This window comes from Chrysochloris asiatica, unplaced genomic scaffold, assembly GCF_000296735.1.
Source record: "Chrysochloris asiatica unplaced genomic scaffold, ChrAsi1.0 scaffold00006, whole genome shotgun sequence".
Taxonomy (NCBI): Eukaryota; Metazoa; Chordata; class Mammalia; order Afrosoricida; family Chrysochloridae; genus Chrysochloris; species Chrysochloris asiatica.
The window spans coordinates 34,933,272-34,950,577 of NW_006408524.1; the positions used below are offsets into that span (position 1 = coordinate 34,933,272).

The following is a 17,306-nucleotide window of genomic DNA, read 5'->3' on the forward strand; positions in this document are numbered from 1 at the left end:
ACGAGGAGCTGCAAACGCAGCGGGTCATGGCCAACGTGCGGGAGCGCCAGCGCACTCAGTCTTTAAACGAGGCATTCGCCGCACTGCGGAAGATTATCCCTACACTGCCCTCGGACAAGCTGAGCAAGATCCAGACCCTCAAGCTGGCAGCCAGGTACATCGACTTCCTCTACCAGGTCCTCCAGAGCGACGAGCTGGACTCCAAGATGGCAAGCTGCAGCTATGTGGCCCATGAGCGGCTCAGCTACGCCTTCTCAGTCTGGAGGATGGAGGGGGCCTGGTCCATGTCTGCGTCCCACTAGCAGGCGGAGCCCCCCACCCCCTCGGCAGGGCCAGAGACTTAGGTAAGGACCTTCGCCATTCAGGTGGCAGACGGATGGACATCCAGGCCGCGGTTTCCCTGTTCAAGTCGTCTACCATCCCCTTGACTTCCCGCTACCCTCTCCACCTTCTCCACCCAACCTAGTACCGTGACCCCTTACCTCCCAAGCGTCCTTGGAAGGCAATTCAGCATCCACTAGGGAGAGAGGTCCCCTGGGTGATATGAGCCCTTGTGAGGCGTGTGCATGTCTCTGAGTGTGCGTGAAAGACAGACTCAAGAACCATGGGTAAGGCTAGTGTAGCCAAGGCCTCCCTTTCTTTCGGCGACTTTACCATTTTTCTCTTAAAACAAATGTTTTCAGATTCCACCTCCTCCTCCTTTCCGCCCACCCACTTCCTCTTGCCCTTGGGCTGAAATCCTTCCAGGTTGTTCAGAGAGTATTTTCTCCGTAGTGGTGTTAACATTGCTAAGTAGTTTTAGAAAACAGCCAGAGACCTAAACAATAACCAATTTTCCCCCCTCTCTGGGTTTTTGCAGATGTCATTGTTTCCAGAGAAGGAGAAAATGGACAGTCTAGAGACTCTGGAGCTGGATAACTAAAATAAATATACATGCCAAAGATTTTCTTGGAAATTAGAAGAGCAGAACCCAAATTCAAAGCAACAGGGCGTGGGGCGCACTTATAAAACAGAAAGTGAGACAGGCCTGTGGACACTGATTCCCAGACTGGCAGCAGCACCATCCTCACACCTCGACATTCTGAACAGTTGTTTGTGTTATTTTTGTTTTTTTTTTTTTTTTTTTTTTTTTTGACGAAGAATGTTTTTATTTTTATTTTTCATGCATGCATTTGCAAGAGGTTGTGCCAATCAGCCACTGAAAGGAAAGGCATCATTATGGACTTTCTCCATTTTAAAATGGTATTAATCGGAGGAGATTTTAAGAACATTTTTATAAATAAAAATTCTGGGGTCAAACTGACCTACAAACTCGGTCAGTCAATTCCCTTTTTCATTCTTCTTCTGAAGGAAAAAAAAAAAAACTTAAAATACAAAAACAACACTCTATTTATTTATTGATGACCCATGGTAAATGCAAATAGATCCGGTGTCTAAGTGCATTCATATTTTTATGGTTGTTTTGTAAATATCTTTGTATATTATTTTTCTGCAATAAATAAATATGATTGAAAATTTTAAGAACTTTAGAGTTTGGTCTATAATTTAAAACCTAAGGTTAAATTGGAGGCAAATACCTGCTTGTTTAATTGTAGAAGCTCCAAGGAGGGGAGGGGGCACTAATCTAAACAAAGCAGTGAAAAACTCAAATAAACTAGCTACTGACAGACACAGGCATGTTATTTTAAAGGACAGCTTTATTATTATTCGAACTCCGTGTTCATTCAGTGGAATTGGTAGCATTTCCATCTTTTACTTATCAGGTCTCCAAACAACAAAAACTTAACAAATTTGTGATTTATCACTCTTTATATTTTGGGGTGATAGTTGTAGAACAGTTAAATGTAAATAACCAGTATGACACCAGCTCTATTAGCTCTTGTTTCTGTATATTTGTGTCTTACTCTTCACTCTTTGTAAAGATTTTTAAATAAGTTCATTTCAGTGAGAGGGTATATAAAATAAGACCTACTTATCTGTGTATATTTGCAAGAATGATTATAAATAACATGGAAAATAATGATGCTTAATTCTTTGGGGACAACAATTCTATTTGTAATCTACTTAAATCTTTTTGTGAATGACAGTGACATTTAGGGTCAGGTATGCTAAAAAGTAAAACCAAAGTACAGGTTACTTTATATTGATGCTGTCCATTTGGGAAGCATGTTCTTTATATTTAAAGATTGTACGGTCATAGAGTAAATCACAATAAACAAAGACTGAATTTTCAGTATCCTTTGTAAACGCTGTAGCAGTTGAAAATTTAAGTGCTTCAGGGATTCAGTGTGTAGTCAACCCACTGGCAAATATTTTTATCCAAAATTGCACAGAAATATCCTTTGATTACTTAAATGTATCTAAAATTTGATGGAAGTTAAGCAAAAACAGTAAGGATAACTGATACTTAAGTTTTATCTCATTCTGGTTGTTTTGGGGCCCAAAAAACCCCTAGCTTTTATAATTAATAGGATTAAAAATAATGATGTTTGTATTAATTAGTGCTTTGATTTTTCATTTAGTGTTATGCATTCAAATATAATCAGCAGCTCTCTGTTAAAACTATTTTGTTGTGTAGTTCAAACAATGACTATGACAAGTATATTTATCTAAATAGAAAGTGTTTGTTTAGCTCAGGTTGACATTATTTGATTGCCTTAAGGTTTTTGTTCCATCTCCTCACACCACCACAGAATGCTGACATAACAATATTGTGGATGTATATTGTGCATAGTTTAGACCATATTTTACAATAAGGAGCTGCCTGCAGCATTATAGTAAAAGATTAGAGTTTGGGCAAATGTTTTTTTGGATTTTGATAGTCCTTTAACAAATGAACAAACAAATGGAAAACAAGTGTGATGGATTATGTATGTTTGTATGTGTTTACGTGTGTGTGTGTGTGTGTGTGTGTGTGTGTGTGTGTGTCTGTCTGTCTGTCTGTCTGTCTATCTGTCTGTAGGAAAGATCTGCAAAGAGGGTACCCTAGAAAGACGAAGGAGAACATTGAAATGATCATTTTCTCTTCTGTGTCTTATAAAAACCTTCCTTTCCTGAAATGTTCATGGGAGAATTGCCTTGTTCACTACATTTTGGTCTAACTATTTGATATTTCAGATTTCTTGCTGTGCACAAGGATGGAGCTGACCATCATTGCTGAGAAGGTAATCTATATTGTAACCCTGCTAATGTACAAATTAGAGATATCAAAGAAAGATGGCCTTCCATTGGCCTTTTTGGGGGTGGAGAGTATTCCTATTTTATTTTTTTTCTTCATAAAAGGAAACAGAAAAGCAAATGACATACTTGTTTTGAATAACACTAAATACTAAAGTGAAGGTAATAATTTCTTCCAAATTTTCAGAATTAAAAGGAGAAGGAAAGAAACGTGGTGACTAGTTTTACTTCATATAATGAGATTTCCTGTTTTAAAATCTTAGTTTTTAAAATACTATTTTCAGTTTGCAGACAGTTTCTGTGCTCCCAAGCTCCTCCTTCATACAAATGAAGGAAAATGCTATCTTTTTAGGATAGGAATTAAGCCACCTGTGTTTCTTTTTCTGGCCATTTGTATTTTCTATTTTCACTTTTATTTTTGTTACTTTCATGTAAAGGGTACATAAAATGAATTACCTCTGTTTCAAAAGTGAGACGCTAAACTTTCATTGAATGTGATGCCTGGACGCCAGGTCTTTGTCCTTCAGCCAGAGTAGATTCACTGGGAAGTGTATTAAATTATCTTTGGTGAATTCAAGAAAATTTAAGTAAGAATAGTTTTTGTACTCTGGACATACTATTTATATCTTGTTTTTAATTTTATTCAATTGATAGCTTTCAGTCATAGCAAATCAGTACATTTTTTGTTTTCATATCCGTCATTTATTTCCCTCTTTTGTGCACACACTTGCTAAATACATGGACAGATGATAATTCATGCACAGTTGCAGGTACTTCCCCCACCACCCAAAATCAGAACATATTATTAATAAAATAATGTTAAATAGCATAAACTCACACAACGTATATATATGTGTATTTTTTAATTTTTTTTTTTTTTTTTTTACCATATTCAATAACGGCATATGCTTCTTGTTCCTACAGCTTTCAGGTTCATAATCATAATGGGGCTTTTTAAGGGACACTTGGCCTCTTGCAAAAAAGTAGAGCATTTTGCACATTCCACGGTTTGGCAAACTCAGAACTGGTTATTTTCTCTAGACCGGTATCAAGTTCTTCTCAGGCATATGATTTCACTTGAAGTTCTGCCCAGGAATCCTTCAAAGTGAGCGTTTGTCCCGCTCTCATGATGTCAGGCGGTTTTCCCTGCATCTGTAATTTGAAGAAAAACAAACAAACCTGCGGGGAACAAATGCCACGGAAACCCAAACAGAACTCCGTGGGGAGCAGGGGTCTCACCTGCGGCGGGCGCGGGAGGAGGAGGGGGCAGCGCAGGCCCAGGCTCCCCTGCGTGGGTGGCAGGCTTTGCCCGCACAGTGGGGGAATGACAGTGTTTGTGCCCTCCTCGGAGAGCGTGGACTGCCGGGGCCTGTGTCTGGCCGCTGCTGGGAGGCGGTGGCGCCAAGTGTCAGCAGTAGCGGGGCAGCAGCAGCAATAAGGTTCAGGCAATGGCCCAACGTTAGATTTCCAGGGACGATCCGCATTAGCGACCTACCGGGGTCGGGAGAGGGGTCCCCAGGGGCCACTTTTCTAGAAATTCTGACTGCTTCCTTAAATTTGCCCCACCCCCAGCACCAGAGAAAGTGGAAGGAAAGTGCACCAGCAAAGTGGAAGTAGAAAACCGCTTCCTCATAATTTCTCAAGATCAGAACCCTACTGTTTCTCAGAAACTTCATAACACTTACTTGCAAACCAAGCTTCGAAGATGTGAACAGAAGAATTATTAATTATCCGTATTTATTGTACAGCAAAGAATAGACGGAGTAAACAGGGCAGGAGATACATTTTCCATTCTCTTTTGTCTCAAGGCCTCAAGAAGTGAGTCCATTTACTGTTCTTAGCAAATCAAAGCACGTGTCCTTTGAAGAAGGTGTGTAATTGGAGTTTAAGGCATGTATGGAATTCCCAGATGTCTATAAAGTAAGGAGCATGTGGCAGGTCACTGGAAGGTGGACCAGGTTAAAAATCACTGGCTCAGAATTTACTCTATTATATTTTCCTCCTTTATAAGGCCAGGTAGCTAAGCCATGGCGAAAGTTTGGGATGGGATTATAATAAATATCCAGCTTCTCATATTAGAGTCATAGTAACCATGGTAAAAAAGCACATGGTCAGAAAACCTCAAAGCAAACATTCAATTACAGCCGGGATTTCGTGGGCGCCCTGCAATGAGATCGTTTGGGGTTTACAGCAGTAAAGACCTCGAAGGACGTCTTTCTTGTTTACGTGGACTATTTTCTTTTCCTTCTGTGTTTTTTTTTTCCCCTCCTTGCTCTTAAATTTGTGGATGTGTCCTACTGCTTATGATTTAGGCTGAAGACAGAGGAGAAAAATTCCAGATTAGGAAAAGTGGAAAAAAAGAAAAAGAAAAACCAACAACAAAAACAAGAACACTGATTTCCAATTTCTTGAGGGAAAGAGGAGGGAAGTTCCGAGCGAGTGAAATTAAATCTCTGTGAAGTATGCAGTTTAAACATCCACCAGATCGAAAGGAACACTCCATGAAAAGACCCATCAAAATCAGCTACTTCCTTTTCTCAACTCTCTGAGGAAAGTAAAAAGGTGAATGAAGTTCTGGAATCAATGCAACTGTGCTGTTGCATATTAGGCAGTTTTTGTTTTGTTTTGTTTGTTCTGGAGTCAGAATCGAAATATGATTTTACTCCTTGGGTTCAAGATGCTGTCATCATTTACCTGTACAGTGAAGCCAAAGGCAAAAATGTCTAAGAATCGGGATTATACCAAAGGAACTGGTCCCAGAAAAGGTCTAGAAGGGAGACAGTTTTGGCGGGAGGTAGGGAAAGGGTAGAGAGGGAGGTGGGCTGAACAAAGCGCACCGCAGATGCTGCCACTAAGGCAAGCGGGCTGGTGGGCAGACGGGCAGGGGCGGGGGATGGGAGGGATAGCAGAGGGGAGGGGGCGCGCCTGGATGACGCGAGTGTGACAAGTGAAAAGTTAAGCAGGTACCTGAAGGAAGTTTATCTTGCCCAGATGTTACGGCTTTTATGACATGTCACGTGAAGAGAACAGATGTATAAATTGCAAATGGGCAACGCCTGTAAATACTACAAGGAAGGCAAAAACCTGGAGGGAAATCTAGACATAAATCATTAACCTCTTACTCTAGATATCGATTTTTTTCCTTTAATATTTGCTTCTGCGAAGAGAAGGCACATTTTAGATGGTTAAATAAGTGCATCTTTCAGAAGTCATAATTCCATCCGCTGCGCAGTTTGCCCTTATCCTCTAGGCCCTGTGGTGCGGGCGGGAATGGAGGGATTTAGGAGTAGGCTGGCAAGGTCTGCCCCCTGTTTTCCTTATTAACATTCCCCAACCCCCATGTTTCTCTCTCGAGTTCCCAATGACGTTTGATCCTGAGAAACGTATCAGATCTCGGTTTAGAAAAGCTGAAACTAATCAATTGCCTTTTTGAAGGGGTAGAGAGTGATAAGAAGAGAGAAGGAATGCCAGGCCTGACCCAAAATCTCCAAGATGCTTGGATGGGCTGAAAGACAAGCGGATGAACCCTCCCCTCCTTGGCTCCGGTCTGAGACTGAGAGGTCTATGGATCTCACTCTCTGCAGTCCACGGGGCAGAGCTTTTACTTAGATAAGAGAACGGTTTGATTGAAAAGTTTTTTGTTTTTTTTTTAATGGTTGTAAAAAAAATGTATAGATAAGAGTTTTTGTTGCTGTTTTTAACTCAAGAAGGAAGCGCAGTTTATAAACAAAATTACATGGTCTTCCAGTTGTAGAAGAATCCAATTCATATGTATTTAAGAGATAGATGTTCATAGAGATTATTTCGAATATTAAGGTGTGATGCAGGTCTGAGTTTCTGCACAACTTAAGATTTTTAAGTATTTGTCACCATTACCTTTAAGACTGTATATTAAATGATCTGTGCTGTGGCTCTTCATTTAAATGCAGTGTATTCATAGCTGTATTAAATTGACCATGCATCTGGTTTATGTATATATATATATATATATATACACACATACATATATATAGAGAGAGAGAGAGTGCCACCCACACAGTCCCTCTACTTTATACAAAATTTCAAAAGGGAATTTTCTTGCACAATATTAAATCTAATTTAACTGACGATCTATCTTCTTCCTTTTTGAGTTTTATACAGGTGTGATCAGAATTGAAAGACATTCAAAGACATCACATTAGCTTTCAGAGTGGGCTATTTTAAAAATGCACAAGACCAGCTAAACAGACTGGCCTTTTCTCTCTTCAGTATTTGAATCTCAAATACTCATCCAGCCTTCCCTGGAGGATCTTAATCTTGATTTATTACCTTTGGGTGTGTATCATATTATCTAGTTTTAGCCTCCAAAGAGCCCAGGACGCTGATTCACTTCAGACCCTGCTGCTCTATGTTCACCCAGCCTAAAGAAACATTGTATTGGACCCTGAATATTGCAATACCCTATAAATCTTTCCTTTGGGGGTTCCACACCTTTGTTTTCTAAATCTGTTGTTACTGCTGTTGAGTGCCTTTGAGTGATTCCGACCTTGAATACGGTTTCTCAGGAGCCATGAGTGGATTTGAACCGACCTTGTGGTTAGCAGTCCAGTGCTTGTCCTACAGTACTAGACAAAACAGCCCATATTTATTTTCATCTTTTAATTCCTGTAATTTAACACCAATCAATTGTTACTGATGCTGAAAGCAAAGTGTAGCAACATGCAACAAACAGGCACTACCATCTCAGAATGCAAGTTTAACAAGCACAATGAATTATTCAGTGAGGTCCGCGGACCTGTTGAGATACCCCTAAATCAGCGCTGATTTCATGGGGCCAGAACCCCAGTTTCCAGAGCAGCATTTTTTTTTATTTTTATTTTTTTACAATGTTCTTGAAAAACGAATTTTCATATCATGACAGAAGCTCATTTCTTTTAGCCTTTCGCTAAGGTTGTCTCACACAGGTTCTACCCATGACTTCCTGTTGCTACTTCCCTTCATGGCACACCTTTTAAAACTTATAACTTGTTTACATTTATGAGTAAAAGAGATCTGGATCGGAGAATCCTTCTTCCTCTGCCTTCTCTCGCGGCCCAATTGAGTGAAACGTAAACCACATTTCATAGATCAGTTTTCCTTCTCTGAAGTTAGGCACAGTCCACGACCTGGATTTTCAAATAGCCCAAGCTGGAGTCTGTAATATTTAATCCACTCAGCTATTAAATGTCCTCTGGCTAAATCAAGAGTACAAGAATCCATACCGGATAATGATACCAAGAGCAGTTTGGTGGAGAAAGGGGGGCTGGGAGGGAGCAGACTTGATCCTTTGACTTGGAAAATCCAAGTTTTTAGAACTCCTATCAGAGTAAGAGTCTTGGTGCGGCGCTATGGGTTAATGCGTCAGACTACAAAGCCGTTTAAACTGCAAGGTTGGCGGTTCAAGCTCACCAGCTGCTCCTCGGAAACCCTGTAGAGGGTCACTATGAATCGGAACTGACTCAAAGGCACTTTACAACAATCAGAGTAATAACAAAGCACAGAAACATGAAAGAACAACGCTTTATTGCACGATATGGTTTTAATGAAATGCTACTAACACACACTCACACACAAAAAGTCTACTATCAATAACCGCTTCAGAGACTCAGCTTTTCCTTTACCTATTAGGGACTAGGAGGCTCAGTAATGTGATCCCCTAGGCCCCCTCTCCTGCCGCCTCCTCCTCTACTCAATTAAGCCGAAGTGGTCTTTCTGATGAGCCGCGACCCGCACAGAACCGCATATTGAGACTGCCCTCGGCTTTCTGGCTCTTTGCTCCAGTTCCCGCCTTCTTTGGGCAAAGCCGGGCTCTGGGGGGACTTGCCTAGGAGGGCCTCTCCATCTCCTTTCCGAAGGAGCTAGTACTTCTGGCCTGGCTTTGGGACTTCTTAGGACCACAACACACCTGGCAGCAGGCTGATGGCTTGCCCGCTGTGTGCCTGCCTTGGCTCCCAACTAATTCTGCCCAGCTTTTTTTGTTGACTTAACCGAACCAAAGAGATAGTAACTAATATAGCAAATGGGGCTGGAAGAGGCTAAGAGACAGGGGATACGGATCACCAGAGAGAAAACAACAGCATTTGCGAAGGGGGAGCAACATTTTAGGAAGCGGAGGCCAGGCATTTTAGCAGCTGCATCTGTCATGTGTAATAGTGGAGACAGATAACACTGCCCTTGATCAAAGAAGTTCGCTCAGAATTCACCCTTAAGAAGTGGATTGTGAGGAGTAAAAGACACGTGTCGAATAATCTGGACTCTGAAGCCTGCTTGCCTCCCGCGGGGAGCCCAGGTTCCCTTGGCTCCTTCCAGCCACACCCGCGCGGCGATTGCGTCTCCCAGCTGGGAAAGTAAGAGGAGGTGGGTGGTAGAGACACTTATTTTTGATTCTCCTTCTAGCCACCCCCTGGCCTCCGCCACCGATCCGGGCTCGGACTATTCCAGTCTTGACATGAGATTTCAATAAAATCAAGTTGGCTCTAGGTTGACCAAGAAAACCGCGGAAATAAACTGAGGTCTTCTCCTTTCCGAGACATGAAAATTGTTAACTCAGAATTGAGTACACCTCCCCTCCAGTTTCTCTCTTAGTGTCCTGGTGCCCCTGATGACACTTAAGAGAATTCGGAAATTTGCAGTGTTAGGGATTCAAAAGTAACGCAGCCGGAAGAGTTCTTCATGAGCTGATAACTGGCTGAGCTGGCAATCTCTGTTTCGCGTTTTGTGAGTTTCGGGAGCATAGTGTTTTGCTCTCTGGTTTGCAGAGCTAGCGTGATGTCTAACGAGCAGTTGCTGTCTTCTGCTCTTGGACTAAATAAATTGTCTTTCTCGCTTTCCAGCTCCCAAGTTCTGGGCTCTCTGACACCTGCTTCTCCAGGTTGTAAAACAAAACAAACAAAAAACACAAATGAAGGCGAAGGTCCAGTCCCGCACTAAATGTTCGGGCCAACTATACCGAGGACCCAGGAAACTCGTTTGGGCGAGCTTAGAAGAGCTATCCTCAAAAACAGTTTACAATGCTTAAGAAAAGGTAGTTGGTGAATTTTTCAGGGAATTTACAGCGACAAATGTCCCTACCCTTTCTCCCTGGGTTTTAGCATCCTCCAGATAAGTAGGATTTTGCATATAATAGGTGTTTATGGTTCATGGAACTGCACTTTGATCTAGAATTTGGGGGGTGGAGTGTCTAAGGGGTCTCTAGACGCTTGTCTGATTTAAATGCTTTTCAGGATGATTTATGGCAAAAGGCTCATTTCTGACACTTCCAGATGCCAAAGCTCTTACCTTCAAGGAAGGGGTGAGGGGAACCTGCTTTCCAATAGTCATACAAACGGAAACCCGTGCGTCTGACGCGCCAGCCCGCTGGTCACCCTAAACTGGCAGTGTATTGCAGTCTCCTCCCGGAGCTGCTGATAACCTTTCCCCGCCTCCCAGTTAAGGAGGGGGAGGGGCCTGCTTGTAAGAGGACAAAGTTATGGAGGGAAACAGAGTCACTATCTGTAAAGTTAGTCTCTTCAGTAACGGATTTAAGCAATTAACCACCTGCTCTCCGCCCAGTTGTTGGTTTGGCGTTAATGCGACTTGACCCCCAAATGTGAAGCGGGGCGGGGATAAGCCCTCCATTGGGACCCCTGGTGGTTTCAGCCTCAGGCCTCAGCCTCTGGCCGCGACCGCGTGGATCACAGTCTCGGTTCCCGCGGGGCGGAGGCTCGAGCCACGCTCCGAAGCTGCCGAGGCAGGGGCGGGGGGAGGAGGCGATGTCTTTCCGAAAGCTCCCTGCAGGCTCAGGACCGCGAAGAGAGGCCAGGAAAAATAACCCTCTCGACTCAATTACAGTGAGCTCCACCGAGAAGCTGAAAAGCTGAAATGTGCGCCGCGGCAGGGGGGCAGGTCAGACGTTTTAGCGCGATTTTAGGGAACCCTCCGGGCAGGGTGAGCTGAGAAAGCGCTGAAGGCGTTTGTCAATCTAAAGCTAAAGGTGGGATGGCCCGCAATAGCTTCAGCAGATTGTTTTCCCAGAGGAAACGAGGCTTTCCAGACTTCTAAGAAATGTAACAGATTGGGGGTTGGGATAAGGGTAGGCGGTGATACTTTTGTTTTCTTTCTTTCTTAAAGTGAAGGCAAGTTAGAGAAGAAATTTGCTACGACCAACGGAGAAGGGGGTCGAAGCCAGGGCACTGCTTGTAAAAGTCTGCTTTCAAAGAAGGTTTAGTACTGAGTGAGATTCCGGATATTTGCTCAGAATCCCACAGGCTGGGAATTTGTAATAATTGGGGAATAGTATCTGAGTATTTCAGTCTGTTTTGATGCGTCTCCCTTCTTTTCCAAAGCCCCTTCTATGTTAGTAGCTTGAAGGTCAGCAGCTTGTCTTACCAACTGGAAAATGAGCTAGATTTCCTGGGTGAAAGAGAATGGATTAACTCAAGAGGTTTTGAATAAGCTTGCTTTCTAATGTACTAGCGTTCCTCATTCTTCATAAAGTTACAAAACGAGGAACCAAATCAGAGTTTCTGGTTTATGTAGAATTGGTCCTGATTCGATAAGGCTAATCATATGACACACACACACACAAACAAAAAACGGATTTTTTTCCCCCCTCCAATTGCCCAAAGGGTAGCCTGAGAGTTTTTGAAAGACAACACTGCCCTTTTCCTAGCGTTAGATCACTACATCAGAAGACTGAGGTCCTCTCTTGTCCTTTCTGTCTGTATATATTCAAGAGCATAAAAATATGAAAGAAAAAAGCATTCCCAACTTCAAACCTATCAAATGTTTAACAGCTGAAGGATATTCATCTTTAGGAGGCAGGCCAAAATGTCAATAAAAATTCAATTATTTCTGAAACATATGGGAGCACTTACAATACCCAAAACGTGATACTAAGTATTGATATTGAAAGGAAACTGAATAATATACTTTCATATTTGCTGGTCAAGACCTTATAGCCCCAAAAGTTTCCATAAGCCACAGAAACTTTTATTCTTCCTGACAGGGTTTCAGAAACGGAGCATGAAAGACAGGTTGGTGGACCAAGGCCTCACCTGCATTCTAGGTAAGGAAAAATTCATGTTGAACTCCTACATATTTGGCATTTGTTTTCTGCATAAATTTCTTGGGATGTCTATAATAGCAAATACTGTTTCAGTGGAGAGTAGGAACCAGACAAGGTGGACATTGATCTTAACCATTTTTGCTTTTTAACATGCAACATTGATTGCTTGGTGAAGTATTTTATCCAAATTTCTTCCCAAACTATATGGTTTGCCTTGCCAAGATATAGCTCCTGTCACAGAAAGGCCACATTGGTGATGTCATTTCTGTAGTTGGCTATGACTAGTAAAACTGATGTGTGACTTGGAATAATGTACAAACTCTTAAGTAGACTCCTTTGAGATACTTCTTCCACTTAAAAGCTGCAGCTTCTTTTCCGTTTATAACCACCATAAGATATTGGATTTCTTTTAAATAACACTCAAACTTCAGCTGGCAGATTGCAGGTTAATCTGTCTGATGCTGCTTTCTGACCAGTCCTCTGGTAAACACGGATAGTGATTGAATTCATGGTCATTGTTTCCTATTTTTTCTATAGTTCACTAAACAATAACTTTAGGAGTTCTTTTGGGTACTGGGTTATCTGCCTCCCAAGATAAGCGCTTTCCAGTCTACTGACCAGGTGACAATTTCACATGTCTTTCTTGACTGGCTATCGATAATAAACCCTCCACTTTTTAGAATAAAGTCTTTATTTCTCTCACATTGAATTTTAGTTCAGTCATTTAATATATAGCATGGACTCTGAAGGCCAAAGTGTTTAAGGTATTTGCCCAAACTAATTTGGCCTATTCCATTTCTTTTCCTCTCCTTGGACACATGGGAAAGGACTTCAGGCAGGATAATAAACACCATAGTGGTCTGAGTACCAGAACAACCTTTTCCCTCAATAACTCAACAGCTATTTCCCAAGCCTCTGCCTTTCTCTTTAATTGCCAAGTCCAGATGACAAGACAAGGACAGGCTATTTTTTTTTTTTTTAAATGAGGTTGAACACTTTTCTGTGTATAGCCTTAACACCTTATAAATAGTAAAGGCCTAGCTATAGAATTAGGAGTCCTTTCAAGTACAAGTTCAATGGTTCAAATCCACTGGTTGCTCCTTGGAAACCCTATACAGAGTTGATATGAGTCGGAACAGACTCGATGGCACCTAAAAACAAACTATGGAATTGGCTATTTATTATTTAGTTATTATGCCTTCATGTCTCCTAAAAATAAGACTGAGTCTTTATTTCCACTAAAAATTGTAATAGTAATATTCTGGCTACATGTACCTTTCACAATACTTTTAATTTTATTTTGAGTTTTACAATTTCTGATACAAAGCCTTGTTTATGGAAAAATGCCCTGGGACCATTATTTTTGCCTTTTATAAGGATAATTACCTCTAAGAATACTCTTATGAATTAACGACTGATGGGGAAAAAAAAAAAAAAAAAAGATAATGTAAGTAGCATGTACAGAAACTATTTGGGGCAGAAAAACCAGGAGTGCCTTTTGCCCCATGGAGTGATTATGGAATGAGGCAGAACCAAAGGAAACTAATCATAAAAGGATTTTCTTACTCTGTGCAAACAATCCCAAAGGCCTTTTCAATCTGTAATCTGTGATGCTATTCTTACATCTGACATTCTGTCCTCGTGGATTTTGTTTTCATGAGTTTCTTATGAAAAAAAAAATTTTTTTTTAAAGGTAATCCAATTGTAGATAGCATAATTTAGAAACATGTTTACTTATGTAAAACCTTTGTGGACTCATTCAAATGTACAGCCATAGGTGACTCTCATTTTTTCTTATAACAGAACTACTCAGATGTCTGACTGTAGGGTTAAGGTTAAAAAATCATGTAGCTCTTCTGAAACAATTAAGAAATGTTCACTGTTCCCCATGTACAGTTCCTCAAGTGACAGGTTGCATAGATGGTCACCACAGCACTGTCTTTAATTAATCAAATAATGACATATTCAGCTAACAACCATTTGTTGAGGGTCTTGCTAAGGGCTAGTGCTATTCAGAGATGACTATGCCATGCTCATCCAGAGAAGGAGCCTCTAGTCTTAGAAGGCTGCCTCCACTTGTGAATAATTTACACCTATACAGTTATACACCTTCCTGCTCTGGAGACCCCTACAGAAGCTACATCACCCTCTACCTGCTTTTAGAATTCTGAGAGATTAAGGTTTAGAACTAAGAGTAAAATGATCCCAAGACCAAGATATTTTTGCATTTTCTACTTTTATTTCCATTCAATATACATTTATCACTCTGAACTCAAGCGTGGCCAAAGTAGTAAGGTTGTCCCAGGATCGGGTAGTGTTTCATTCTGCTGTGCCTAACTAGGGTCGCTATGAGTCGGTACCGACTTGATGGCACCTAACAACAACAAGTAATATCTTATAGATGAACAGTCATTTATTAGTAAGTAAGCTTTTTTTGTAGACAAGCAGTTGTCCACTTCACTGATCTAACTCCATCACCTTGCTTAAAGACTGGCAGATGGCATATTTGTTGGTTTGAATAAACATTACTATTATACTAATAAAAAAATCAAGGCATGGAATTCAGAATCCACATCTAAAAGAACTGGAAAATGATAGCATGACTGTCCCATAATGTAACACTACAGGGATGTATAATTCTCAGCTCTCAAGTTCATGTTTGGAATGAGAACCAAGTAAGCTTAAAAGACATTCAGAAGAGGCGCATTATGAAATTTTAATTCAGACATTTCTTTTAACCTGAGTTAAAAGTCAGCGTGCCTTTCTGTAGGGAGCCCACAGCTATAACTTGCCCATATGATCTCTTTGTGTGAATAAGTAAAGGGACCCCTTTCCCCTGGGTTATGGTTAGCCTGGGAGAGCAGGACTGGATTCCACTTCCTATTGCCCCATGGGCTAATGGGCAGGTGTCTTTGTTCAGTGAATGTCCCATACAACCACATGTGGCAGAGGCAGTATTGGTTAAATTTAGTAAGAAAGCTCTTATCTGTGTCTTTTCATGTCTGTAAAATTGATTCCACTTGATATCTATGAAAACTCCAAACACAGACTTCTCACATGTGCTTCTTCATCACACTGGGAGAGTCTTTACAGATTAGTCCGTTCTGATCTAGCCAACTGGGGATCCATTTCTTCACATTCTGTCCTATAGACAGCTACATACTTCCCTATCACCTCCAAAAATAGCACAGTCACTGATTCTGAATGGTACATGTCAATGACTATCTATTAAAAAAAAAAATTTAGAAAATTCAAGACATTTATTGCATATGTTTTTCTTAAGTGCCATCGAGTCGGTTCCAACTCATAGCGACCCTGTATAGCATTTCCAAGGAGTAGCTGGTGGGTTTGAACTGCCAACCTTGTGATTCACAGTCCAGTGCTGATCATATGTATATATTATTCCAAACCCAATAGTGTCAGTTTGTAGATTGAAATACAAATGATTATGAAATGAAAAGAGGCATTCTAAAAATTTTTTTTAAAAAAAGGGAAATGTGAAGTGATTAGTATGAATGGAGAAAGTTGCTTTTCCACTCTCATTTATTTTCTCTGCCTTCCCCCTCACTCCAGGGATGTGGTGGACTTGTGTAATTTAAGGCAGGTGGTCCACAGAGTAGGCTGACCACAGAGGATGAGAGAGCGTGCATATGATACCCTGACTGCTACTCCTTAATAGACTTTAACTATACTATGACTATTATTTGGCTTTTGGCTATTACATTTATTTTCACTTTCTTTCAAAGGCTTCTCTCTTTCATTTTGTCATTTTCCACACACTGAAATGAAACCCAGTTTCAATGGCACAAAGTAGAGGATTTATCTATATTGTCATCCAAATAAATGCAAATGAAATGTCAAAGAAAAGCCGAGGAAAACACTGTATTTGGCTCTTTAATGCTGACAGAAAATGCTTCCATTTTTCTCTACCTAGGTAATAATGTTTTATTTTTATATAAAACTTTTCATTTGAGAATCTCAAAGACCTTCAAGATGCCATTTGGGTCTGGCCTTCTTCACTTGGCTGTCCTTTGTCTCTTTTAGTAAGGAAATACTGTTGGATATAGTTTTATAACTGAGCTTGCACTTGGGTACACACATTCAGAGGTACAAGGGCATTGGGCATTTCTCCAGTGGATCAAATAAATGACCAGTTATGACAATTCTTAAAACAACCTTGAGAGGAAGATGGTGGCAAAGGTGATTACTGCATTTACAGGTGGAGCAGTTAGGACACACAGGGCTAAGTGACTCACCTGAGGGCACATAGTGGAGTCTTTGTTACTGCTGCAAACCCAAGCCTATCTACCAGACCTTAAGGATGGCTGTGTTTCTTTGACATCCTGCTTATCCGCTCCTGCTTTCAAAAAGAAATTTCTAGAAATAGTGCCCTCATGTATATAAGAAAAGGATCCCAGTGCGTGGAAGAAATTATTACCACCTTTGGAAATGTCAAAGTTATCTGTTTGGACCTTCGTTGTTGTTGTTGTTAAGTGTCACTGAGTCAGTTCCAACTCATAGTGACCTTGCGAAGAGCTCCAGAGGCTCCAAATCTTTGCGGGAGCAGAAAGCCTCATCTTTCTGTCACGGAGCCACTGGTAGATACGATCGCCAGCCTTGTGGTTTGAAGTGCTTATCTTACTGAGTAACATTGCGTCTACAGAAAAAATGCATAGCTTCTAGTCAAATTGTTGTTGTTATTAAGTGCTGTCATGTCGGTTCCGACTCATAGCGACCCTGTACAGGGTTTCCCAGGCTGTAAATCTTTACGGGAGCAGAAAGCCTCATCTTTCTCCCATGGTAGTTTCAAACTGCAGCTCGATTTGTAACCACTAAGCTACCAGAGCTCCTAGTCAAATTAGTGAGTTTAAAATATAAAAGCAATTTCACTGGCACACACAAAAAACGGAAGTATAGCATTTGAGTGTCATTCCTGAAAAGTGTGATATGTGTATATATATATATATATATATATATATATAGCTCTGGTAGCGTAGTGGTTACGAATTGGGCTGCTAACCTCGAGATCAGCAGTTCAAAACTACCAGCCGTTTCGCGGGAGAAA

The 17,306-nt window shown here is 41.0% G+C and overlaps 1 protein-coding gene across 1 annotated transcript in view; it reads left to right on the forward strand.

Annotated features, from left to right (window-relative positions):
* The window catches only part of TWIST1 (twist family bHLH transcription factor 1), a 612-nt gene extending 310 nt beyond the window's left edge, over nucleotides 1-302 (forward strand). The window contains exon 2 of the mRNA XM_006832289.1: nucleotides 6-302. Within this exon, the coding sequence (XP_006832352.1) occupies nucleotides 6-302 (297 nt within the window). The remainder of the gene's footprint in view (nucleotides 1-5) is intronic.
* The last annotated feature ends 17,004 nt before the right edge of the window (nucleotides 303-17,306 follow it).